This window comes from Mytilus californianus, unplaced genomic scaffold (assembly GCF_021869535.1).
Source record: "Mytilus californianus isolate M0D057914Y unplaced genomic scaffold, xbMytCali1.0.p SCAF_11, whole genome shotgun sequence".
NCBI classification, from domain to species: domain Eukaryota; kingdom Metazoa; phylum Mollusca; class Bivalvia; order Mytilida; family Mytilidae; genus Mytilus; species Mytilus californianus.
The window spans coordinates 30,323,404-30,350,899 of record NW_026262593.1 but is presented as its reverse complement, the minus strand read 5'-3'; the positions used below and the strand labels follow the sequence as shown (position 1 = coordinate 30,350,899).

General features: G+C 32.5%; 1 protein-coding gene and 1 long non-coding RNA gene across 6 annotated transcripts; one reads left to right on the top strand and one right to left on the bottom strand.

The window, feature by feature from the left end:
• Positions 1-625: 625 nt before the first annotated feature.
• LOC127719876 (uncharacterized) lies at positions 626-11,323 on the bottom strand. 5 transcript variants are annotated; one of them, XM_052226227.1, is made up of 5 exons: positions 11,171-11,323; positions 5,487-5,564; positions 4,008-4,261; positions 3,242-3,416; positions 626-2,470 (listed from the first exon to the last, which is right to left on the bottom strand). In XM_052226227.1, the coding sequence occupies exons 2-5, from the start codon at positions 5,548-5,550 to the stop codon at positions 2,313-2,315; spliced, it is 651 nt and encodes a 216-aa protein (XP_052082187.1). In that variant the 5' UTR covers positions 5,551-5,564; positions 11,171-11,323; the 3' UTR covers positions 626-2,312. The 5 variants fall into 5 exon arrangements, with proteins under 5 accessions (XP_052082187.1, XP_052082183.1, XP_052082184.1 ...); XM_052226223.1 differs by lacking the exon at positions 11,171-11,323 and adding an exon at positions 9,162-9,299; XM_052226224.1 differs by lacking the exon at positions 11,171-11,323 and adding an exon at positions 8,946-9,125.
• Positions 11,324-15,490: 4,167 nt separating this feature from the next.
• On the top strand, positions 15,491-23,604 carry LOC127719881 (uncharacterized). Its single transcript, XR_007990527.1, has 3 exons — positions 15,491-15,606; positions 19,455-19,562; positions 21,194-23,604. It is a non-coding gene; the product is annotated as an uncharacterized LOC127719881 (long non-coding RNA).
• Positions 23,605-27,496: the final 3,892 nt, after the last annotated feature.

The window sequence follows — 27,496 nt, the reverse complement described above, 5'->3', positions numbered from 1 at the left end:
AAGACCCATTTAACAGGATTCTCACTTAGGCGAATCCATGAGCCCTGGACTCACGAAAATCTGTCTGGACTCATCTTGAAAACTGGTGAGTCCAAATATGCATCAAGATCGTAAAATGTTGTATCATCTAAGTACATATATCATTATTTAATAACAAGTGTTTAAAAATAATCTAAAATTGATGTCCTTTCCAAGCTCTATTTCGTCATGATTCAGACTAGTGGTTGGTTTAGGGGGGTCGTAAAGGACGTAATCTATCCCCACCCCTTTGATTGGAAATAGCCATTTAATAAAATTGAGAATGAAAATGGGGAATGTGTCAAAGAGACAACAACCCGACAAAAGAGCAGAAAACAGCCGAAGGCCACCAATGGGTCTTCAACACAGCGAGAAAATCCTGCACCCGGAGGCGGGCTTCAGCTGGCCCCTAAACAAAATGTGTACTAGTTCAATGAAAATGGACGTCACATGAAACTCCAAAACATATAAATGAACTAAAATTAAAAAACATACAAGACTAACAAAGGCCAGAGGCTCCTGACTTGGGATTACTTTCCTCCCACACACCCCGTATCTGCTACAAGTATAAAAAGTAATATAAAAGCTGTGAAAGAAAGCAGATACATGAAACAAACATGTTTTATTCAGTAGCAAAATTAGTCAGTAAAATCTACAATGATTTATGATAAAATGTTTGACAATGTTTACACAATGAAAAGTTTAAACCTTTATTTATACGTGCTGGTTTCTATTTGATGTCGATTGCAAGATATTTGACATTGTTTAGACTGCGCATGATTGCAAGTATAACATTGTAAAGCAACTTAGTTAATGTAAGCTCCAACCAGGAAGGTTAACATGTTTCTTTAGGACTACAAAATTCGCTTAACTTAAGATATCATTGGAAAGTTCTACTAAAAAAAAAGAACCAATAAATTTTGACCTTGAAGGATTAAGGTGTAAATGATCAGTGCTGCTTTAAACATAAAAAATTGTACAATTAGTAAAATACGTTTGATTTAAAATTGCCGTAGGAGTAATACCATAGTATTTGCATAACATAATTAGATAAAAAAAAAGGCACACTGTCTTTGATTTAGCTTCTCAATGTCATATTTGCATAGAGATCATTTAATTTATCGAAAAAATAAAAAGATTAAGCTGGCATGATTTTACTTCTTTCTAGTGTTGTATTTTAAAGAAATATTTACATCAATACAACATTTTGAGTTTAGTTTTTGTAGGTTTTTAGGGCAAAATAATGTCACTGTTCTTTAAACTAGAAAATGAATGAATAAATCTTTCCACTGCATGTCCTAAAAAAAGCCATGATGTATTAATTTATTATTCTTTTCATCTAAATTTTCCCAAAAAACCGTACCAGTTTCTATGGTAACAAAGAATGTAAATGAATCTGTTTGTTATAAGTAATTAAAAAATCCAGTAACTATTACAAGTATCACATTTTTAATTCATAATCACAACTATTGCATTTAAGAATTCTCCAACAAACAAACATTCATATCTTTCAACGCTTCCTATGTATTCCTTATACAACAACGCACATATGTTTCACATTCTAATAGAACATTTCAAATAATGAACACAAATATCAAATATACAAATTAGAAAAGAAAAAGTGAAAAAAAACAAAGTATTCGTCTGTAAAGATACGTGTTGACTTTATAAAATCTTCATCACAAATATCTTGGTCTGTTCATACAAATACATTTTAAAAAATTTATTCTAATAGTAATTACAAACTCTTATTAAACAAACGTTTGATTTCAATTGAGTATTTGTCTGTATAAAGAAAAGGGAATCCCTATTTTTATTCTTCATTTTTATTTTCGAAGGGAGGAGTTGTCCTATTTAATTGTAATATGTCAATCCACAATTACAACTTATTCGGTTTCATAAATGTGTCATTTAAGGCCAATATTTTCATACACCTGTTTCTTGCTTCCTTACAGATTAATAGGGAAGGTAAGTTAAAATAATTTTTTTTTTTTTTATTTTTCAAGGACGTAAAGTGGAATGTTCTGGATTTCAACGGTGCTTATCCAAAAAGCCTACATTTTAATAAAAATTGCTTATTAACCAAAAATGTCTATAAAATATTTTAGTGTGGACATGAGAATTTAGAGTAGATATGGGGGCAGGAAACAGAACAATATCTTTTTTGGCCTAAAAGTGATGTTACAACAAGAGATGTTATGCAGTTCCTTGAAAACAACTAACAACTTTTGATATAATTGTTCTGACACCGTTCTGTGGATTTTCCCTGAAGTTACAGCCTAAGCACATTACATTTACATATCTCGTTGTTGTCTGTATGTTGGTTTGTTCTTGTAGTATTGGTATGACACAAACATAATAATCAGAAACATACAAGCCAGAGATATACCGACCACCACGCCTATAATTCTGTTCTGGTTCATTTCTGCTTCTATCTCGTCAATTTTTTTGCCTGAAAATTTAAACACAAAATAAGATAAAAATCATATTGTGTTAGTTAACTTAAAAAAAAGAAAGAGGAGGAAGATGACATAGGGAAAACCAAACCGCATAAGTCGAAGAGAGACAGATAAAAAAAATGATAAAAAAGACAGCCAATAGCCTACAAAACAGTACATACAAACTAAAGACTGAACAACACGAGCTCCACCACAAATTTCGTGTAACTTTTTTTTTTTGTGTAGAGCCTCATCAACTTTGTTGTTTTGCTGCTTTACTTCTTCCACAATAATTGCTGTTATATTTTAGTTATACTTTAAAAATTAAAGATGAGCTATCACGAAAGACAGCTATTCATGGTTTATGTAGATATACATATATAAGCAGAAACACTGAAAACATCTGTCAACTCGGATAAAATAAGTTGGACTAGTACTATCGAGCTATTACTCATAATGATACCCCGCTATAGGTATTCTGTAAACAGGAAGTCAAAGAGTGGTGGATGTAAAAAAACATCACAAAGTGAAGCAAGAAGCTTGGTACCAAATTTAAAGACGCTCTGATTTGTCAATTCCCGAGAAAAAAATACGACGATTTTATACATGGCAATAATGTGAAACAATACACAAGTACTCGGTAGATAGGAAGTTTATATTTCGTTATATTTTTGCACCCCTTTATTCTCTACTCTTTTTTTTTTTGCCTATTTTTTCTCTATTCTTTATTTTTTGTCTTTTATTCTCTATTCTGTAAACCCATCCAGACCCTCATGAATACATACTGGTATTATCTTTGACTGGATCGAATTCTCCTGAGGATGTTGATCTACACTCAGACAGGACTGTCAGGTTAAATCCATAATTACTATTACTTGTTGGGTCCTCTATCACAGAGATCTCCAAAGATTTAGACTGTGTACACCAGGCTCCGTAAACATGGGAGAAACAACTAATCTCCTGTAGAATAAAATAAATTCATTATATTTTTAGTAGTGCTGAGCTTATATACATGAAAAAACAACAAACTAAATAAATCAATACCAAGTATCCGAAAAAAAAATTGTAATAAGCGGCTGCCAAAATCAAAGGTAATTCTGCTATTGTGTCAAAAATATATGTTCACTTCTGGTTTATGGTAGGGTTTGTGCTGTCTTTTGTTTTCTGTGTGTATTGTCGTGGACTGTTGTTCTTTCTCAGTTTTCTTTTGGTCATTGTGTTGTTTGTTTTCTTCGACTTGAGTTTTTTTCCCTTTGTCCCTGCTCCCCCTTTTCCCATTTCTTTTTATATCACAATGATGCATGGTTGATCAATATATCTTTGTAAATAAATTAACACATTAGGAATTTGGTAATCGTATAGTTTATACTCTATAAGTGCAATAATGATAGTCTTGCATAATACTGTTATGAAAATCCAATTGGGGTAGTGACTGTGACATTGAATTCATATTGTATTCTCTCTTAGATTTAATATCAATTCAAAGCTACTTTGTTTTATTCTATCCACAATTATTGTTTTCTTGTTTCAGTTTTGTACATTTTCACCAACCTTAGACTTGATTCCAATTACATCGTAAGACGTTCCTGTTAAGAAAATCTTTGCAGAGCATGAAGACATTGACATCTGAGTTACAGCAACACAGAAAGATCTGTAGGGACAGTCAGCTGAGGTGTCCTCCATAGCGTGGAGCAGGATACTACAAAATCCACCCTTAGCATTACCTTTGGAGTAAATGCTGAGTCGGTCTTCCTTGGGGAGAATTATACTTTTTCCACACGATGTAGACCCAGAACCCATATTCTCTGAAAAAGTAACATTTTTTTTTTGTAACTGATTACCTTTTTTCTAGTAATGCTTTAAAACAGTATTATACCATCTTTTTACAAACAAATTATGGTTTTAGATAGAAAATGGATTAAAAGTGTCATTCATACCCACAACATAAAAGAGGGACGAAAGATACCAGAGGGATAATTATTCATGTGTCTGTACTTAGTCTCTAACCTATTCATGTGTCTGTACTTAGTCTCTAACCTATTCATGTGTCTGTACTTAGTCTCTAACCTATTCATGTGTCTGTACTTAGTCTCTAACCTATTCATGTGTCTGTACTTAGTCTCTAACCTATTCATGTGGCTGTACTTAGTCTCTAACTTATTCATGTGTCTGTTCTTAGTCTCTAACCTATTCATGTGTCTGTACTTAGTCTCTAACATCGTTAATGCATAACGTGATATATTTATTTTTTGTTTGCTTATTTGTTAATTGGACAATTCTATGTTATGGAAGATTTTTTGAAAAGATTTTGTTTTATTCATAAACATTGTTTTAGACTCGGAATGAATCAGACATTGCTATAGTGTATACATCTGCTTTTCTTATTGAAGACAGTATGTTGACCTCTAGAATTCAATGAAGACAGTATGTTGACCTCTAGAATTCAATTAAGACAGTATGATGACCTCTAGAATTTCTTGTTGTTTTGTATCGTTAGGTTCCTGTATCTTTGACGTATACAACACACCTAATTGATTTTATATATAAGACATGTGTAATGCTTAATACGATTTCTGCATCAGCTTATATAGATAAGAAGGAAGATATAAAAATAAGAATAAGCCATGAGACAACTCTCCACCAGAGACCAAATGACATAGAAGTTAACAACTATAGGTCACGTTACGTAGACCTGCATATGCTAGAGTCCGAAAAAGTCTTGTTTTGTCGGATTGCATTTTTTTCAATTCCGAATCTTTTTTTTTTTTAAATAGCTGTAGATGAGGCTAAATTTATTCAAAAAAGGCGCCAGTTTGATTATTAAATTTCTTGGTTTGTTCAGTCTCTTAGAAGTATTCTGTCTTCGTGTATTATCCAGTCATTAATACGTAAACTTGTTTTCTTCGATCAGGCATGTTGTCCGGCATAAAGAAAACCCTCATTTCTTGTCACTGTACATTTAGTTTGTATTTTACACTCACAAAATTATTAGTCTCGGTCAAAGAGCGGTAACTCTAATTCGTTTCTTACCTTCCTTGCTTGCATGACACATTACAACAACAATAGCAGAAACCAGTAGGGTAAAAGTTGCCATCTCGTTTTATCTTTCTGAAAATTAGTAATTACATTTAAACCAAACCATCTTAAAAAGTTACAAAAGTTACATCACATAACATTGGAAGCTATTCCCAGTTGTACAAAAACAATGAATAAATTGTTTTCAAAATAAATAGATAAATCATTTGTTAAGGAAAATGTCGTTAACTTTCGGTGTACCTTCTTAGTTTCATAAATTTTGGGGAGTAAATTTAAATTACTAGGTTTTAACTCATAATTTTGGAAGTCAGTATTCCATGGGTTATGATAATCATAACCCATCGAATACTGACTTCCGAAACTGTAACAAAAAGAGAAATTTTTTATGAAATATTTTGTTGTTTTTTTCTAATTTACCTGTCGGACTTTATATCAGAAATATTAGTCTTTGTGAAAGGCAAATCGCCGAAATATTAATTCCTGATTCATAATTCCATTGTATTACAATTTAAAAGATTATCCATTCCTATGACATTTCAATAATGGCAAGAAACAGATAATTTAACGATTTGAACAAAGCTGAGACTGCTATAGGAACAAAGGAAAGAATGAATAAGGTACTAATTGTTTTCATTTCTCTTTAATTCTGTCAAAACTAAAATATTATAATAATAATAATAATAATTTATTTTATTAAAGTGTCACATACTTGTCTACAGATTTTTATACAGGTTATATAAAATACATTGCATAACAATAAAATAAGACAAATACCCAGCCTAGACAGGCTTATGAGACACTATATATACAAATATATAACTATTTAACAAATACAAATTGTAAAACGTAGTAAAATGTCAAAAAAAATTATATCTTTTGAATGATATTATTTTGACTTCATATATTTTTATCCGTAACAAATCGGAGACATTTATGTTTTCTGTTAAACTATGACCATGATAAAGTTTGATTGACTTTTGAGTGAACCATAATGCTGTAAAGACTGAAAACGAAAATTAAAATAACATAAACGGTGTTATAATGTGTATAAATGTGTTATAATGTGTTATAATGTGTTGTATAAATGAAAAAAAATATGTGTATCTTTGTGTGTACAAGCAAAATTATAACCACAAGAAATGTCAACCAACCTTTCAGCCTTTCTCAAGTTGTAAAACATAAATAATAGTTTTACATCTTGTCATAACAAACTTGTAATATTACACAACTTATTTTATCTGCCATTGTTTACTGGTCAATATAAAGCCATTTGTTTGCCTTCTCTGTCACTTGTGACAATAACCTAGGGTTATGGGGAACATGCAGGGGTTTTCGTTTCATTTGGAAATTCAATAAAAATCGTAAATTTTACCTGAAAATGTAAAAATCCCTGACATAGTATTAACTTGAATAATGCTGTTTTATGTCAACAAAAAACATTAAATTTCTTCCTGGTTATTGATTTAACCAACTCGGCTTGCAATTTACTTAATTAAAAATGTCCAATGATTTTTTGATTTTTGCATGTTCCCATGTACTATCTGAAGTTATGCAATTACAATGTACTATAGAATTTATGTTTAATTATCTATTAGAAAAATATCAATATAGATATTAAATCCACTTGCTTGTGAAACACATGTATGTTTAAAGTTCGCCAATCATTAGATAATATCAGAAGTCCATTACTAGACTCTGGTAAAATTCACAGCAAGTATTATTTTTCAAAATTTGTCGAGTCTGTTTGCAAAAATACATCCTGTATCTGTCGCGTTACCATTATCAATATCACATGTTTATTTACAAACATTAGAAATTGCTTAAATCCACGATATTTAGATATTGTTGTCTCATTTGTAACCATACATCTTCTCCTTATTTTATATTACTGTACCTAATACAGTTAATGATTTCCCTTTGGATTCACTTTTAAGTACAACATATTTGATTGAAAGGACTTTCAGTTTCCATGCAGCGGCGGATTCAAAACAGGGCCATGACAGATTGCGTGAGTCCCCTAAATACGGAATGAACACCATTTTTGGTATATAAAAAAAAACCTTCAAAAACTGTTTTTCCTCGCTTCGATCGGCGACAGTCTTTGGGTTTCGTCCCCTTATCTCAAATCTTGGTTCCAGTTGTTTAATCTCAGCTATTAATTTTCCAATTCAACGAGAAACAGAGAGAATGAGAAACTGGATGATGATTGCTTGATATACGCCCAAAGACAAACAATTTATGCATATCCAGGACGGAGACAAATTATACAATTAATCAAGGGAGCATATTTTAAGAACATAACGAACTAGGAGAAAACTCTTTAAATTGTGCATTACAATTGGATATGGGGCCATGTTCAGAACGCATTGAAAAGAAGTTAGACCGATTTCCGCAGTATTTATTCCACACAAGGGCTATTTTCAAAAGATATTTCAAACTTTTCAAACTCACAGTATGACAACTACTTGTTTTCTAACAAAACTATACCGTATTTCTGGACATATATCCAATTGGAATTATAAATAATCAAAACTATCTCCAACAACATTATATAGTGCTTAATAATACTTTGACTTCACGGATAGGTGTAAAAGTGTTGTAAATCCTTCAGGTGTATTAATAAAAATCTTTGATATTCAAATTTCAGTAGGTTTTAACAAAGGAGTAGGCCGGGTAAGACCCCTTTTTGGCCCCAAAATATAGCGTTTTTACAAAGTTGTTGAAAATGTCAACTTTTAGCTATGATTTATTGGAAAGTAGAATACTTTTGTCACATAAATATGAGGATTTTTTTGACAATACAATGGTCATGCATCAGCCACAAGTATCATTATTTCATGCAAAAATACTGAAACTTCTTCACAATTTTAGCGTTTGTGCTAATTTAGACAATTTGTGTCTAAAAATGGAAGTGGCCGCACTTGTTTTCAGTCTTAATATTTAAAAAATGTTGTATTTATGATCGATAATACATGACATATAAAAATGTTGAGACTGAACACAAATGAGGCCACTTCCATTTTAGACAAAAACCATCTGAAAAGTGACGTTTTATGGCATATTTGATAGATTTTTCATACCTAAGCTTGAATTTGAGCGACTTAATGACAAAATTGGTTCAAATCTTTTACTTAAACTAATTGAATGTACTGAAGTAGACAATTGAGTGTTCAAAAAATGTCAGAAATCTTTCATCAGATGTACTTCGAATTTTAGGCCCAAATTGGCCCTTACCGGACCTTCTACTTTCTGATTTATTAATCTGTGAGTGAAAAAATTCAGCGGACATTTGTGCTACATCGCTATCTTGTAAAAAGTCATCTGCGACTCATATGGTAGGACTTTTTGAAAAGAGATCTTACTTGAAACGGAGAGCGATGTACTCTCTGAACACTATAGGCATCAGATTTGACGGTCCCATTTCGACTAGGCATTTTATATATTTATACATACCTTGCAGCTAAACGATGCCCCGCGAAAGGTTCTTACTTGTCATGGTAGTCTATTGCACTTATAATAAGCTGTTTTTCATATATTTCTATCTTAGAACTCTTAAGTGGCAGAGAAAGAATGCAAGATAGATCGATGGAAAGAGCTCACCGAAAGAAAACCAGATAAACAAACGAAAATTGAGAGATCGAAGATGTTGATTAAGAAAATTAAACTTACCTTAAAGTTTCCCTGTCCTATATGTAATTTAGCGGATGTACCTATGAAGGTCACCTCTGTTTCAAGTAGTCCTCGGGATATATCTCACTCATAACACACTGTTTCACCTTGTCATCGAACAATTGACTTTGACTAATGTCCAAATGGAACAGGAATTATTATACTATTTAAGATATAGGTAGTGATAACAGTAAAGGAAGCCGAGTTAATTAAATGTGGCTTTGTTTATACATGTGTGATTTAAACAAAAAGATAACATTTTATCAGTTTTCCTTCAAAATACCTTTTGGGCTGTTGGAGAGGTTATTTTCGAGCTAACCTTCAATAGATAATGTGCTTATCATAGGATATCGATTTTAACATATAATTGCCATATTGATATTCTTATCAGTGACTTCTTAGAATCGATTATTAAAGATAAAACAAGATAACAAAACAGCTGATTCGGATAAATATATAAGTACTTCTACCATTCTATTGTGCGTTTCACGTACAGTAATTCAAATCGGATTGTTTTGTGATAATATATACCGATGTGTTTATTTGGTTTATTAAAAAAATAATTTACTGTAGATTGTGAGGTATTTATGGCCAAATAGATACTTGTATGCCTCAAAATTGTGGGACGTATATATAGAAAACGTACAATTTCTATGTGAAGAAGAAACAAAGAAACGTAAAACACGAAACGATATTACGATTTTGAAGATTTCTGCTCGAATCCAAACAAACGTAAAATGAAAAAAAAAATTATCCATACAAACCGTCGAATGCTAGATCCGATATATCGCATCCCATCTCTCATTGAAAGAAAAGTTTTATATTCCTTTAAACAACCCCTACCCCCCCCCCCCCTTTTTCCGGCTCCACATCCCATTTTCATGTATGAGGGTGTGGATGGGGGTTTCCAGAATAGAGAATAATGGGCAAAAAATTATAAAGAATAGAGAAAAATAATGGACCCCAAAAAATAAAGGATAGATGATAACGAGGTTGTAAAATATAACGAATAGAGAATAATGGGCAAAAAGTATAAAGAATAGAGAAAATGGCCTAGAAAAATAAGAATACTGAAACGAAGGACCCCCCCCCCCCCCCCCCATCCAGATCCTCATATTTCCGTCAACATTCGACTTATTCAAATTTAAGTCTATCAATTTTTATACTCGCCTCATTGTTGAAAATATATGATCGGATTTTGAAAAGATGAAAAAAAGAGTTATATACATATAGAGCACCTTTTCGTTTGTATTCAGTGAACCACAAACACCACCATGACCAGTGATCGTGAATGTTTTGAACAGGTAACATTGTCCCTGTTAAACATAAATAAAGGTCACGGTTAGCTGTGAGGACACGTTGGGTTTATTATTGGGACTGCAGTTTCTTTTAGTACCGAAAAAATAGAAGACAAGTATTGAAATGATGACTGAATAAATATAAATTTTCCCATTCAGTTTTTTCTCAGAGATAAACATTTTAAAAGCATCGATCTTTTTCATTTAATTTCGTAAAAGGTGGATATCATGTGGATGATATACATACATATATAGAAAAATGTATTACGTGTCACTAAAACATCTTTCTCCAAACGTCAATTTTGAGCAGAACTCATGATGATCTTTTTTATTTTCCCCTCCTTCATGTATGTCTATGGATATTCCGTCAATGGTAGGGGAGTTCAAAAGGAAGTCATTCCCAATCTTGAACTTCGTCAGTTATCTTACTAATACGTCAGCATATTCTTGTGAATTCGGGTGTCTTTGTAGCGAAATGTCCTTCATACGGGTAAACAGATTAAACCTAGTATGATATAGTAATACCAGACTTCTCGGAGGAAATCACAACTGGACTTCTGCATTGCATGTAACATGAACGGGGTCCGGTCGCAATCCGAACTGGCACGGGAAGGAAGCAGACACAAGCGCGATGACAAGTTTCGTATATACAATTCCTTGCCGTACATTATCGTACCTAGAATGATTATATTATTCATGTTATTAGCTTACCTTTATATACTGATAGTGAATATAGACCTACACTTTTACTGTAAAAGATGGCCCGTGATTATTATGTGTTCCTATATGATGTTTGGGTTCTTGTTCACATTTTAAACCGAAGTTTACAATCTGGATATTTTATCCACATTGACAAGTTATTTGGCAATTAATTTTGCTAACTTTAAAAATTGGTTACAGTGGTGAACTTCCATTGTCAAAGGTTAATGATTGATCTTGATGGTCCATAGCCTAACATTTCAATATATCTACTATGCTTGTCAACGCTGAGTAAGCGGGGGAGATCTAGAAAATGTTTCTTGGGATAATTTTAAAGGCTTATATACAAATGAAGTATTACCTTAACTTCGCTGGAACGTAATGGCCCGACTATTCAAGGTATACATATATAAATTGTCTATAAAAAAAGTTCATGGGTTATCTATTAATATATCTAATTAAAGTTCGGGAGCCGTTTATATAGTCTTTGGGGTTCTCAGACATATATTTTATATCTGACATAATTTTTACTATAAAATGTAAAACTATGTTAAACATTGGCAAGACGCAGCACCAGTACTAATTTGATACACCATCAGCTATATTTTTGATTGTTGGAAGGAACCGATTTGTTTGTCCATCAGGTGAAAATTACAGGTGGAGTTTTATAGAAGCTATGGTTATACACTTTGTGTAAATTGGATCTTCTTCTTTTTTAATCTTAATAAGCGCTACCCACCTCACTCTGATGCAAAATTAAAATCATTACAATAGAATTTACAATACTGAACGCGTCAACTGAAAGGGAGAGCAAAAGAAATAGAGAAAAAAGAAAAGACTGAAATGCAAGATAAAACATAAGCACTAGATACCATGAAAAATGGGATTGCAACGTTAACACAACCTAGATTTTAAAGAATTTTCCCAAGAGCAGTTTGACAGTTAAGGTTATATGACCGCGGACGTGCTTGGTTATTATATTCCCTTTTCCCTTTTCTGATCTTTTTCTCTTTTTATTTTTTCTTGCACTTTGTGGGTATACATTTCCTGCCTCTTTCACTATCACTTTTTATTAGAGGGATCATATACTATAGTCTTTGTCTCTAACTCAGTTATATGTATATTTATATTATAGTGTTGTAAAATCAAACAGTTTTGCCAAACCGGTTACTCGCATAATCGCTTACTCGCATAATCGGTTAACCGGTAGTAAAGTTAATATTTATATGTCTTAATTACAGTACTCTACAAATACACGGTTTTTGGTACGACGAATTGAAGTTATGTTTGTGCATTATAAGGCTTGGCTTTGAGCATTACTGGTGAATTCTTACTTATAATTATTCAATACTACCATATGCGTTCGTAATACCTTCATTCAGATTGAGAAGATGAAAATCTTCTTGATCTCGGCGAATTGACAAAGTGTAAAAAATGGTGATCGTTTCATTTTCTCTGGTGTCTCCCAGAAATTTCTATGTAGTATTTCAATTTGAGTAGATAAAGCATGCTACTCGTACCACACAGTGTACATTATTTCCTATCCCTTAATTTGCATTATACTATTTTTGAGTCGGCATTTCGTTTATAGAATAACTCTGCCTTGGACGATGTAGATGACATATTTGAATGTTGGTCAACACAATATATAATCAAAGTGACACTATGAAGTTAATCATAAAATTCAATCAGATTATAACTGTTCAAAATACATGTATGCTAATTATGTTTACTTAAGGGGTTGCCCCGAGCTGATAGACAAGTTGTATTTGTGCTAATTATTTTTTTGAAACTTGAATGTTTTCAAAGGTAAACAATGGTAATCAATATACTGGACAATTGTTCTATCAAATTTAAGTAGCATGTCGATCATTTTAAAATTCAACAAAATGCATTATTGATTTCAATACACTTTTATATCAAATCTATTAAATTGAAAAAACAGATCTGGTTAACCGGTTAGCGTTTTTGGTATTCGATATTCGGTCCTTCTAACGGTTAACCGGTTAATCCTAATTGACAACACTAAATTATTTATAGACTCATGCAGATATGCAAGGGCCTTCCGGTTCGTTGAGACGGGGAGTTTGTCGAAAAAACAGCGCTTTCATGAATGTTTTAATATAGGCGATGTCGAACTAAGTAAAGGATTTTTTTCCAATCTGCTTTATAATGTAGGTCTGAACATCGGATATTTCGTTTTACAGCAAATTGTCTTTTTTTACACTGACTGAAGGTTCTCGTCTTTCCATTTTCTTAAATATACATCTCATTATCAATACATTGATTGATTGATTGTTGGTTGCTTAACGTCCAGTGGCAAATATCTCATGCATGTTCAGGACGAGAAAAAAATACAATAGGTAGGTCCTGTAATGGAGGCCGTCCAGGATTAAGGTCGGGGAAATCTGGAATGTCACTGGAAAACGAGGGTGTATTTGATAGGGACAGACATTTTGCCTTGCAACACCTACCTGCTAAGCTTTGGCTTAAGATTTTGTATTTTTTTCAGTACTCTTTATTGTTCTTCCAGATCAGTTGATCTTCTTATTGTATATGTACTGTTTTATTGTCGCAGACTGTTGCAGCTTCACTCCAACAGGGAAAAGGCATCCAAAATCAATTCATAGCGGAGTATTTAAATTAGTACATCTGTTAGCATAGACAGTCACTGCTCTTAACGGAGCTCTGTTTTTTTATTAATTTTGGTAACTACTTTTCTTCTTCTAATTCTGATTGTAATTTTTATTCTATTTTGGCTTTTAAACTTATTTTATTCGAGCGTCACTGATAAGTCTTTTGTAGACGAAACGCGCTTCTGAAGTACACAATTTCAATCCTGTTATCTGTGATGAGTTTATTTACGATCGCTGGGTCGATGGCACTGCTGGTGGAGTTTTTCTCCCCGAGGGTATCACCAGCCCAGTAGTCAGCACTTCTGTGTTGACATGAATTAGCAATGCTATGGTCATAATTATAAATTAACTGTTTACAAAACTTTGATTTTTTCGAAATGCTAAGGATTTTCTACCCCAGGAAAAGATTACCTTAGCCGTATTTGGCAAAACGTTAAGGAATTTAGGTCTTCAATGCTCTTCGACTTCGTACTTTATTTGGGTTTTTTAACGTTTTTGATTCGAGCGTCAATGACGAGTCTTTTGTAGACAAAACGCGCGTCTGGGCAACAGGTCTGTCTCTCAAAAAAGTAATATATAGCATTGAGTCGACTGTTGATATTTTGCAATCTAACGAAATCCGAGTTCTATATTTTAATTATATTATACGTAGTATAACGAAATCCGAGTTCTATATTTTAATTAAATTAGATAATCCGATATTTTGGAAGTGACGTAGTAAATATCTTCTCCTATTTCAAGCTTAAGGTGGACGAAATAATTACGGTTGATATACTTGGGGAGGCCTGCTACGAATGATTGCGACAACAAGAGGTAGGCTAGTTATACACCATTGTGTAGATAAATCAATTTAGATTTACAGCATAAGTTTTAGTGGGGTTGACAACCGAGAAATCGCAACATAACGGAATTTCGTGACCGGGTAACATTTTAAAAAAATGCGAGTTAAGTACCTTGTGCTCAGACCTTGTGTTATATTATGGTATATAGGATTTTTTTCAGAGACAAGTGCCTTTGAACGGTATTCACAGTCTTCAACATACATCATTACAAATTTATTTTGTTTCCGTGCTTAAAGTATTGTCACAAAGTTGAAACACAATATTTTGTAGTAGTATATTACAGTGGCGGATCCAGAACTTTTCTTAAGGGGGGCACTGACTGCCTAAGAGGGGGCCCGCTCCAGTCATGCTTCAGTGATTCCCTAAATAATCAACCAAATTATTCCCACAAAAGGGGGCACGGGCCATGGAAAACCCCCTGAATCCGCCTCTGGGAATTTTAACTATGTTTTTTAAATACTTTTCTGATGATACATGTTATTGTCTTTTTTAAACAGTTTAATTAAAACTTCTTTTACATTCATATATATTTTGAAAAACTTCTGCCAATTAGTTCCATTGTGTATTATCTATACAGGTCATCATTAGTTAGAGCTCTATTTATTTTTAAAGGATTAATGTCATCTTTATAATCTTAAACATACATTTGAAATTTGGTAATTATTAAATGTAAAGATCAATAGTAACTAAAACAAGGTAAACGGACGGAAATACCGTGCAAATTTATATATTGAACTGTCTATTGTTTTTGAAATGAGGGCATTCCATGGACTATTTTGCCTTAAAGGTATACCAACTTGTTTCTTGATTTTCTTTTTAATTATGTTGTAATCCCTGTTAAGATTTATTAAACCCTCGGGTGCCTCAATAGTATTTGTAATACGAAACAAGTACACAAATTGGTGTGTAAATCCGCAAGCAGTGAACAGTGTGTGGCGTTTACCTACTGACGCGTTGATATAATCTTCAGGTATATTTTTTTATATTGATAAGCATAATTAACCTGCTAATATTTCATTGTTTGAAATCAGGTGAGTAACATGTACATAATGACACGCAAAATTCTAAGTTTGGATGTTAAATTTGACCTCTAGACGTACTTATTAGGTCAAACCAAAGTCAAAATACTTGTAAAAATGTCGTAACGCATTTACATTGGTTATTACACAGCATATAAATGCGGCGATATCATGTCCTGTTCACAATTATCGCTCAAAAGAAATGTTTAAGCTAGCTTAATATATTTGTTCGATTGAAAAAGGGGAAAAAGGTTTTAATTAAAAGGGGGGAGTCTTATTTTCCAATGTACATGTATACACGTGTCTTAGATTTTTTTGTGCCACAAGGAAAAGTGCTTTAAAATGTCCACACTCCATATGTTTCTTGAAAAAATTTGTTTGTACCAAGACATACTTCTAACATTGTCCACATTGATAACAATGAACTTCTGTGTCATAATTTTATTACACTGACATCAAGTTTACATGATCAACAAACATGACAAATGTAGTTCTGAATACACATTCCAATGCATTAAATTTATGGAGTATTAATTTCATTTTCTAACACTGTATGGATTATGCTGCTGTTGGGCTGCTAGTCTCAAAGGATATCATCAGCTCAGTAGTCAGCTTTGGCACTAAAACATGTTTAACCCCTCCACTTTCTGTATGTATGTACGTGCCTATCCCAAGTCAGGAGCCTGTAATTCAGTGGTTGCCGTTTGTTGCTGTGTTACATATTTGTTTTTCGTTCATTTTTTGTACATTAATTAGGCAGATAGTTATCTCGTTTGAATTGTTTTACATTTGTGATTTCAGGGCCTTTTATAGCTGACTATGCGGTATGGGCTTTGCTCATAGTTGAAGGCCGTACGGTGTCCTATAGCTGTTAATTTTCACAAAAAATCTTATATCTTAAGATCAATTTAAGTCGTAAGATATTTTTGTAAAAAGAGCCCCAGTACCTTAAATTCTCTGTTTATAGAATTATTAATTAACGAAGACTCCAACTCCTTTGTCTGCAGTCCAGATCTTCCTACAGGCCCACCTGCCTAGGCTTGTAAAATTTCCATCTGATGTGTTAGAATTTCTATTGGCAAAAATCTGGTCACTTGCCATAATCAAATCAAATCAAATCAATTGTATTGGGGTTCGTAAACGAATTAGTCGTGTCTCAAGTTGAAAAAATTATTTTATGCTGCTTTATGAGCATGATTAAGAAGGTGGACCTTGGTAATATCTGTCTGGTTATATAATGTTTCTAGTGTTCAGTTTACTGTATTTATCGCTGCAAATGATGCCATAAACAAACCATTCAAGAAATATACTTTGCCCCCTATCATTGATGACCTATCTCTCATCCAATTAAAGTTTTGAAATATAGCAAATTACTTATAAACGAAACTTCACTGATATGTTTTTTTCATGAACATGTTGTTGTCTCTTTGACACATTCCCCATTTCCATTCTCAATTTTATGATGAAGTAAATTGTATTGGGTCCCTGAGTGCTTTAAAAAATATACATACATTGTACATGTATTGTGAAATAATCATGTATGGTTACGTGCAATTGGGGATCCTCAACTGGTAACTGGGTAACATTTAATTGATAAACATGTATATACTTTAAGAAAATTTAATGACAATACTTTGAAGAAATGATTTATAAGCATTCTGCCACAGGATTTTGAACTCCTTATATTGATTAGATAATGCATTTTATACCTGGTGTATCCACCTGTTTTATTGATCTCAAATATGATGTATGTTACCAGAAGTTTCATTTTTGTCTCACCTCAACCAACATGGGCAGATCCAGCCATTTTTAAAAGGGGGAGTTCCAACCCAGGATAAAGGGGGGTTCCAACCATTTGTCCCCATTCAAAAGCATTGATCGTCAAAAAAAAGGGGGGTACCAACCCCTGGAACACCCCCCTGGACCCACCACTGACCAAGTTGCAGAGACAAGACTTTGCTGTTTCAGGTATTGGTAGGGTCTATCATTGTAAGATTTTGTCATTAGATAAGGTCACTTTAAGTGGAATCAAAAATAGAAAGTCAAAGTAATATGGTAGACAGTTGTATTTCCAATGGCACATTCCCTTGTAAATAATCTGTTGCCACCCTCAGTAACAGTGCATTGACTTTTAAATTTGCATAAATTAATTTACATGTAACACAGGTGCAAGTCAGAGACATGTGTTTTGTCATCAGTTTTACCTGTACATTTATCAAAATTTAATGCAAGAAAATATGCAATAGCAAAAGAAGTATTGCAGTTCGTTGATCTCTACATGTTTGGAATAAAAATTAAGATTTCATATTATCATCATGTGAATATATACATGTATACTATGATTAAGAAAATAAGGATTTGAATTTATACACTTTGTATGCACTGAAAGTCACATACCTTTGTATTTATTATATGGTGGGGGGTATATTTCCAGATCCAAAAGCATTTTTGCAAACTATCTGTAGAAGTTCAGATTTTCACCTTGCAATAAATTTTCTTCACTTCATCGACACTCATTACAATAATACCAGAGTTCTCAAAAAGTGGTGGTCCAAAGGTCCTTACCACAAAAGTTTTGCAAAGGACTGACATAAATAGTTAGGACCAGCAGATTTTTATCAAGGACCACAAATGTGTGACCAGGGAAAAAAAGATTTCAAGAACTCTGTTATATGGCTTTTGGCTAAAATAATGCTTGGTGGTCTCTTCGAAGCGTGTTCACCTCAAGTGTTGGAAGATCTTAGGTTTTAAATTCCGTTAAGCACTTGTATTTAGGAGTACAAAAATGAACTGGCAGACTGGTCATCTCTCTGAGTCAGAATGACCTGTCCAGGTCAGGTTACGTGTCTTCCTACAGACTCTTACTTTGTGAATTAGTATGTTTAAAATCATACTAAGTGTCGTTCTAGTACATACCTGGATTCTTATTTTTAACATGTTCCCATCCTGGATATGGCCGTATCATCTTATGGCAAACATCACAGTCTTAAGAATGTGTAGGAGCTCAGTTACCCAAGGCCATTATAAAATTTACTGCCAAATTCGGCCTAAATCCCCATGGGAAATTTTTGCAAATTTGTGTATATTTATCCTGTCAACAGAACAATTCAAATTGTACATGTATTATATAAAAGTTATAAACAAAGATCCATATTTGACATCATACTACCAGAATATCAAGTTTTTTTTGCATATGCAGGTTTCTTTTGTACTGTCATGAAGTTTTACAAGATTATGACATGTATGATGTAGTCATCAAGACTTCCCCTTTGAAAAGGTCTGTAGGTTACTTAACCTTAAAGATGATGATTTGATTGAATTTTCTATTTGGACAAGATAACTATGTAACTGTTAAATAATGTATTGTATTCAAAGCACTACAATGTACGTGAGGAAAACAATTTGAAAAGGATTTTAATTGGAAAGAGTACCTGAAAATGACACATGTCTGGGCAAACACACTGAATTCAAAAAAAAATGAAGAATGTTTTCTAGAAATTAATTCCTGAAAAAAACTGCATAATACATGAAACATAATATTTATTTTGCATTTAGACAGATAAGATGATTAAAAGGAGATGTTGTGTATGTAAATGTCAATGAAATAGCAACCGAACAACACAATCATGAATCAAAATTAATTTTACTACTATTTGTTACTATATATACTTTACCAGGAGTTTCATTGGCATTTTATAAGTTGTTACCTTATAACACTAGCACAGAGTGCACATGGAAAATTTAGTATTTCAAAAATGGGAGTGTTGAAAATAACCAGGACTTTATATTGATTTTCCAGATTTGCACAGAAAACATATTGTCAAGATGATTTCATTAGAGAGCTGTTTGGTATTTATTCTGTCAACCATCATTCCAGCAATATACTGCGACGAAGATAATAAGATTAGTAAGTTAACTCTCATTAAATCAGAAACAAGTGAAATAGATGTTTAACTGTTCATTTTATGTGGGTTTTTTTCTGCCAACATTCAAAAATAAAATTGAAAGACTACCTGTATATAAAAACTCTTAATAATGAATATAAACTTAAAAGAATTTGTCAGCAACATGCATAACCAATATTTTTGCATTTAACTTTTATCATGGTGTATTTAAATTTAACAATGAAATTATAGGAGACTAAATATACAAAAATATGACCAGTGACAATATCCCAATATATGGTAGATAGCCATTTTGATTACTCCAGTTCTGACCACCAACCCTCTTTGTGTAGAACATATATATTGATCACTGTTTTAAACATAGTGTTCAATATGTTCAAAATGTGGGAATTGGAGTGCAGGATTTTTTGCTTTCCATAACCTTCCTGCCTTTTTATCTCAGTTTATTCACTTTATTCAAACATGTGCTACATAGAGAAAAATGTAGAGTTATCTCCCATTGACTGTGTGAAACATTTACAATTTATTTAGGGTTACATGTTTTTACAATTTTTATTTTTGAGTGAAGATGAGAAAAGGAACTGTTTGAAGTTTACTGCAGTATTCAACACAATTATAAATACATATATATGATTTCACTTACTTTAAACTTCTAGCAAATTATACTAAATCCAAACACAATATTTTAGTATTTCCCAGCAGTTATGGAAAAAGTTCCTGTTAAATTATAAAATATTGATTAGTTTCAGTCCCCTGACACCTATTGTCAGAAACTATTATAATCTTGAAAGGATGTATTATTTATTGGATTGATGCTTGTAATAATAGGTAATTATTGATTTTTTCAAAAATATATATAGTTTTATATACATGTACTCATACTTGTACCATTGATAAACAAAAGAGTGACAAATCCATTTTAAATCTATCATGTATATAGCTGCTGTTTTTGTGTTGGTTTTTTTTTTAATCGAAGAACTTCATTTCTCAATCATTACAATGTTCTATAGAAATTTTTCAACAGTTCTTCAAAAATACAAATAGGTTTTTGTGTTTAGGTCCTACACTCACATATTCCAGGTATTTCTCTTCATTCCAACCTCAATGATGTAACAAGTACTTAATCTTGTTTAAAAGAAATTTCATGAAGGCAATTTTATGTATGTGATATATATTAAAGCAGAAAGCTAAATTAAGGGGATAGAGGGTCATCACATACAACAAAAATAAATGACCATGATATGACTTAGAGTAACAGGATACACAGATGATGGTAATGTTTCTAAAGTGATTTATAGATGTTATGTATTCATATTCTGCAAATGGTCATATTCTTTCATAGGTTCTTTAACAGGCATGGTTGCCTTTTTTTGCAGTTTTTAACAGAGCACTATATTTGAAAATATTTTGCAGTTTAACGGACTGCAGTGTCTTCTGTTATAATTAAAAGAGATATGGGGCACAACAAACAAGCAATAAAATAAACCAAAAGACAAAATTTAACCATTAACTCAAACATTTCACAGAAATGTATGGTTGTCCCCTGTGCAGAGTTTCTCAAAATCTGTTTTTCCTTGGTTGTCAAGACATTCCTTTGATTACATAACCATTTGTTTATTTTCTTTTTTTGTAGAATCAAACTACAAACATCCAGATGTAGCAGGAGAAAGACAACAGACTGTCATTATAGGAGTTGTAGTCGGCCTGTGTCTAGCCTGTGTTTTCCTGGTTATCCTCTGCATTTCATACAACTACTACAAACACAAGCCATACAGAAATACCCCACGTGATGTCGAAGAACCATTAACAGCCATGAAGTAAACAGGAAATGACACTTAACTATGGAATCATGGGTTATTCCACATTCCATCCGTTGGAATAATTTTTTAGTTGAATGAGATGGAATTTCCCATGATTCAATAGTTTTTTTGTGAAAAGAAAGAAGACACATTTTGAAACAGCTGAAAACTTGAATTAACCAACATTTGAATCTCAAGACACAACGAAAAAAAGGAGATTTGTACCTGAATTTTTTACAAGAATTGGAATAATTATACAGTATGGATTTATTATTGTCTAACTTTTCAAAGGCATTTTAAAAAAATTTATGAAATAAAGGACGAAAACGTATTAATCAAATCAGCTATTGTAAATTATATATATAACATTGTAAATGTTCACAATGTTAAATTTTTTAATGATCTTCATTGAGGGTGGTAAGAAAATAATATTCCTGATTCATTGCATGCCCCTATTAGAAAATTTCATGAATATGGAAAGCATTTAAACAATTTGTATGAATTATTTTTCCAGTGTCAAATCTTTACAATTACTGGTAACAGAAGTTGATAGACAAAGTTTGCAAATGAATCAGATTGTAGTATAATAATAGAAATGCTTATTTTTGCTCATTGTGCAATTTTGTAATTTTATATATAGTTATATACCATAGAACTCGGGTTTTTGTACATTAAAATCATATATTCAGTTTGACATATCAAGTTTAATGCAAGTCTTATATGGTTTAATCATTTTTTTTTTGTACAATGTAATCGAGATTGCATAATTTATTTTTAAAGTTTGAATCTCCAGAACGGATACTTACAGGCAATTTTAGTTTAAATTTAGAGATTGTAGTTATTAGAAAATAGGATATTGATACAATATATTCCATTAACTTAATCATTCCTTTTCTATAAAAAAAATGTAGGTTGTCCAATTTTCTCTTCCAGTGTAACCATGGTTACTTAATTTTTCATTTATGCTATACATTTGTATGCATTTTATCATGGAAATACACTCATTGTTTTTTCTTCTTCAGTATTTTAACTTTTGTTTGTCTCCGAATTTTTATAACTGAATGATTCTTAATTCGAGAAATATATTACATGTTTATAAAAGAGGAAAAACAAATAAACTGTGAAATGAAAATGGATTAAGTTTGTTTTGAAATTTTTAGACTTCACATTATATATATATATATATTTGATTAGGGATTGAATTCTTCCAAATACATATTTTATTTTAAATTTTTAAAAAATAATTAGTATTTTTCTTAGTTCTTTAGATTTATATATATTCTTATGTAGAGATTGTAAAATTTATTTTTGTTACCTCCTTTTTGGCTGGTGTTGTTACCTCCACTTTAATTTCAGCTGGTGTGAATTTCCCTACAGTATAAATTGTTCCATATTACATCACCAGCCCTAGTATGTAGATCAAGTCTGAAATTTTTTACTTTTTATAGAGTTTAATTTGAATTATCTTTAGAAAAGAAGACATTATTTCATAAGAGACGATTCCGTCCCTTTGGTCTTTGAAGGAATACTTAAGCATTTCAATTTCTTAGATAGATAATTTCAAGCTTTAATATGAATGTAAGAAAAATTTCTAGGTTTGGCAAAATATATGTTTTTTCTCAGGTCGTTAAATTTTGAGATGGTGTTAATTGTGTATTTTTCTGTTTCTTTCTTGTTTACTGTTATTTTTAAATAAAACATCAACTTTAAAATACAATGAATAGCGCTTATAACTAATTTGCAGGTTTTTAATATAGGGTAGAAAATTCTAAGCATGATAATTTTAGATGACCATTTTCAATGGTATCCCCCAAAATGGAATACTTCAGCTAAATTTAAAGGCTCTAATATATACAAAGACAAAATCTGTTCACCATATGTTGGTTCTTCTAACAAATGAACCCTACATCAGATTTCAGTTATTTGACATAATCATAAACAAATTTGGAAGCTTTCCTTCAATTTGAAGATAAATTAATTTCACCAAAGAATCTGATCAGAAGGTTGTTCATGTATTTTTTTTATTATAAATCTCTAGTTCACTAGATGGAAATTCAGATGAATAAAAAAATTGTTGCACCCTCTTTTAAGAGGCAGACATAGCCTGAGAAAATAAACATTAAGTTTGCATGTTTTGTTATTTTTACTGTACATAAGACTCTATTGGAAATTGGAACATTTTAATAGTATCTAGTAATTGTTCATTTTATGAAAAGAACTTTCCGAAAAATAAATATTGATTTTATTTCTTCATAGTTTTTTATTTATTTGTAAGTTGTAAAACAAATAATGACTCTTTTAGGATTATTATTATGCTGAAAACTACAGTCATTTCCCAACTTAAAGTAATTTGTGAATGAAATGTGATATGGAAAATACACCAAAAAGATTTATACCCAACAACACATAACATAAAACATTTATCCAGGTCATCATCCTGCCCTCACCCCATAGATGATAATGATGATGATGAAAGGTTGTTTAACATTTAGTGCCAAAATAAATGCATATTTATGTGGTACATATGTTAATTTGAACCCTTTTTTGTACTAGAGACAAATGCTGAGTTGGATGTTTAGCATCCTTGTGTTAAGACGTGTCACCCTACCAAGTCTTATTATTCCTACTCCTAGCTTACTAGTCTTTAAAACGTTTAATCCTGCTGCAAATGTTTTGCACCTGTCCTAAGTCAGAAATCTGATAACAGTAGTTGTCGTCTGTTTATGTAGTTCATATGTGTTTCTTGTTTCTCGTTTTTATATAGATTAGACTGTTGGTTTTTCCGTTTGAATGGTTTTACACTAGTAATTTTTTTGGGGCCCTTTATAGCTTGATGTTCGGTGTGAGCCAAGGCTCCGTGTTTGAAGGCCGTACCTTGACCTATAATGGTTTACTTTTATAAATTGTAACTTGGATGGAGAGTTGTCTCATTGGCACTCATACCACATCTTCCTATATCTATTTCCCCTGAAGTCTGAATGACAGGTGCTTTGCAGAGAAGCAGTTGATACAATTGTACAAATTTTCAAACCATTGGTTTGACATGGACAGGCATTGAACCAACATGAATACCAAGGCAGTTTCTCATCAAAAGATAAATTGCCCTTTTTTTTCAGACATATTTCTGTAACTATGGTACTGCCTGAATCAATTGATTAGGTATATGGTATATAACAACCGGGTATTACAGAAATTACAGACTAACATTAAGTGTTGTTCTTATTATACAAGTTTTGTTGGACATCGAAAATACTTGAAAATATCAGTTTTCTGCACTTTTTATCATAATGAAAAAAACCCTCTTTATTATTATTTTGCATTGGACACATTTCTGAATTTTCCTTTATTGTCTCGCCTGCGACAAAGTCGCAGAATGTGAGACATAGTGATTACAATGGGGCGGCGTACACTATTTGTATAAAGCTTTATATTTCAGAAGGTAGAAAACCTGGATGCTTCATACCTTGTATGCAGATTCCTCATGTTAAGAAGTTTCCGTCGGTCACATGTCCATTGTTTTTGACCTCATTTTCATGGTTCAGTGACTGCTTGAAAAAAGAAGTTTTTATGCCCCCGCAGATGGGGCATTAAGTTTTACCCTTGTCCTTCCGTACGTACGTAACAAAGTTGGTTTCCGTTCTCTAACTTTAGTTTGCCTCAACCAAATGTTATGAAACTTATACACAATGCTTATTACCACAAAACACAGATCAAGTTTGAATTTTGGTGGCGTCACTTCAACCGTTCTAGAGTTATGCCCCTTTACAAATGAAAAAAAATGCTGAATTTTTCGTTTCCGTTCTCTAACTTTTAGTTTGCCTCAACCAATTGTTATGAAACTTATACACAATACTTATAACCACAAAACTCAGATCAAGTACAAATTTGGGTAGTGTCACTTTTACCGTTCTTCAGTTATGTCCCTTTATAACTTTATATGATATGAAAGTTGGGGCATCATCTGTGTCCCATGGACACATTCCCCATTTATTTTGTAATATGAAATACTTATGAGTAATAGGATAAGTATATTTGGTATATGGGTTCCTTTACAAGGTCTATATGTCTCAGATACCGTAAGCAATAGGGTCACTGTTTTTTGTATGGAATGATTGTAAGGTGTACATGTTTGTCCTCAATTCATGGCTCATTGGACAACATTAAGTTTTCATGATTTTGTCAGTTTATCAATTACTATAAGCAACAGGTCAATTAAATAATGTTGATGGAATGATTGTATGATGTACATGTCTGTATGGAAGGGTTCATATGACTTTGACCTCATTTTCGTGATTCTTTTGTCAAAGTTAATTTTTTATGGTTTGGTCTGTTTTCCAGGTACGATAAGCGAAAGGACCTCTGTATTTGATGTACGGAATGATTGTAAGGTGTACATGTCTGTCTGGCATGGTTGATTTGACCATTTTGACTTATTTTTATGGACCATTGATTGTGTTAAGTTTATGTGACACATAGTAAAATCTTCATATGACGACTTTCAATGGCAGGCGAGACATTTCAGCGTGTGCGCTCTTGTTAGCAACGCTCAAACCTTATATTTGAAAGCAAGGTATGTGTAAATATGTAGAAACCCGAAGCCTGGATTTATTAATTAAATTTTTATACGACCGCACAAACATTTCTGCGGTCGTATATTGGTATGACGTTGGCGTCGTCGTCGTCCAAAGACACATTGGTTTTCGCACAATAACTTTAGTTTAAGTAAATGGATCTCTATGAAATTTTACCATAAGGTTCAATACCACAAAAGGAAGGTTGGGATTGATTTTGGGGATTATGGTACCAACAGTTAAGAAATTAGGGGCCAAAAATAAGCATTTTTCTAGTTTCCAGACAACAACTTGTGTTCAAGAGTATGGATCTATCTGAAATTGTACTGCAAGGTACCATACCACAAAGGGGAGGCTGGGATTGATTTTGGAGGTAATTGCCTCAAAATGTTAGGAATTAGGGGCCAAAAAAAGGGGAAAAAACAAGCATTTTTCTAGTTTCAGGACAAAACTTGTGTGTTAGTGTATGGATCTTTATGAAATTGTACTACAAGGTTCCATATTACAAAGGGAAAGCTGGGTTTGAGTTTGGGGGTAATTGCCCTAAACGTTTAGGAATTTGGGGCAAAAAAAACAAGCATTTTTCTAGTTTCCAGACAATAACTTGTGTTCAAGTGTATGGATCTCTCTGAAATTGTACTGCAAGGTACCATACCACAAAGGGAAGGCTAGGATTGAGTTTTGGGGTGATGAATCATAAGGGGGTTCCAAAAAAAATGGGGGGGGGATTTTTTTTTTCCCTTTTTTTCCTTTTTTTTTTCTTTAAAATTTTCCATTTTAAGTTGGTTATTTCTGATTTATATATAAAAAGCAAATAATAATGATATGGTTTGAATAGGTAAATTTAAAATTTTTAAGTTCTTAGACCACATTCATTCTGTGTCAGAAACCTATGCTGTGTCAAATATTTAATCACAATCCAAATTCAGAGCTGTATCAAGCTTGAATGTTGTGTCCATACTTGCCCCAACTGTTCAGGGTTCGACCTATGCGGTCGTATCAAGCTGCGCCCAGCGGAGCATTATATATTCCTTCTTATAAGAGCTAATTTGAATATACACGAGGACAACCATTGATTTCTTACATGTGGTGGGTATACATTCTAGATTTTTAGTACTCAACATTTCCCTTTCTTTTAGATGAAAACCTGAAATGGGTTTACATTCTATAGATTTTATAGTACTCCTACTTCCGCACACGATCAAGGATTTGTATAGAAAATTTTATACAAATCCTTGACACGATTTACAAATTTGTCAACACGACCGAAATCGACAGTCAACATCTTATTTACGCTATTTCCCTTGAAAAACACTTTACCAAAATTTGTTAGTTTTTTTGTGGACACACTATAGTAGATATAAAGAAGCTGCATAAAGCAAATATGACGAGCAGGACAAGGTCTACAAATATGTCGAAGTAGCATAAATTGTCAGTTTACGTCTTTTAAGAGTTACTGCCCTTGAACTTCAGCAGGACAATATTTACAAATGAGTTATCATAACCGAATCGTCAACTCGACTCGAGTTAGTGACCTCATGGACCTTGAAAGACGCCTTTTAGTGG

Excerpts from the sequence above, each read along its gene's own strand:
- LOC127719876 (XM_052226227.1), bottom strand. The coding sequence starts at position 5,550 with ATGGCAACTTTTACCCTACTGGTTTCTGCTATTGTTGTTGTAATGTGT. Across the intron at positions 3,417-4,007 it reads TAATTGGAATCAAGTCTAAG|GAGATTAGTTGTTTCTCCCA; the intron begins GTTGGTGAAAAT and ends TTTATTCTACAG. Across the intron at positions 2,471-3,241 it reads TCCAGTCAAAGATAATACCA|GCAAAAAAATTGACGAGATA; the intron begins GTATGTATTCAT and ends TTAAATTTTCAG.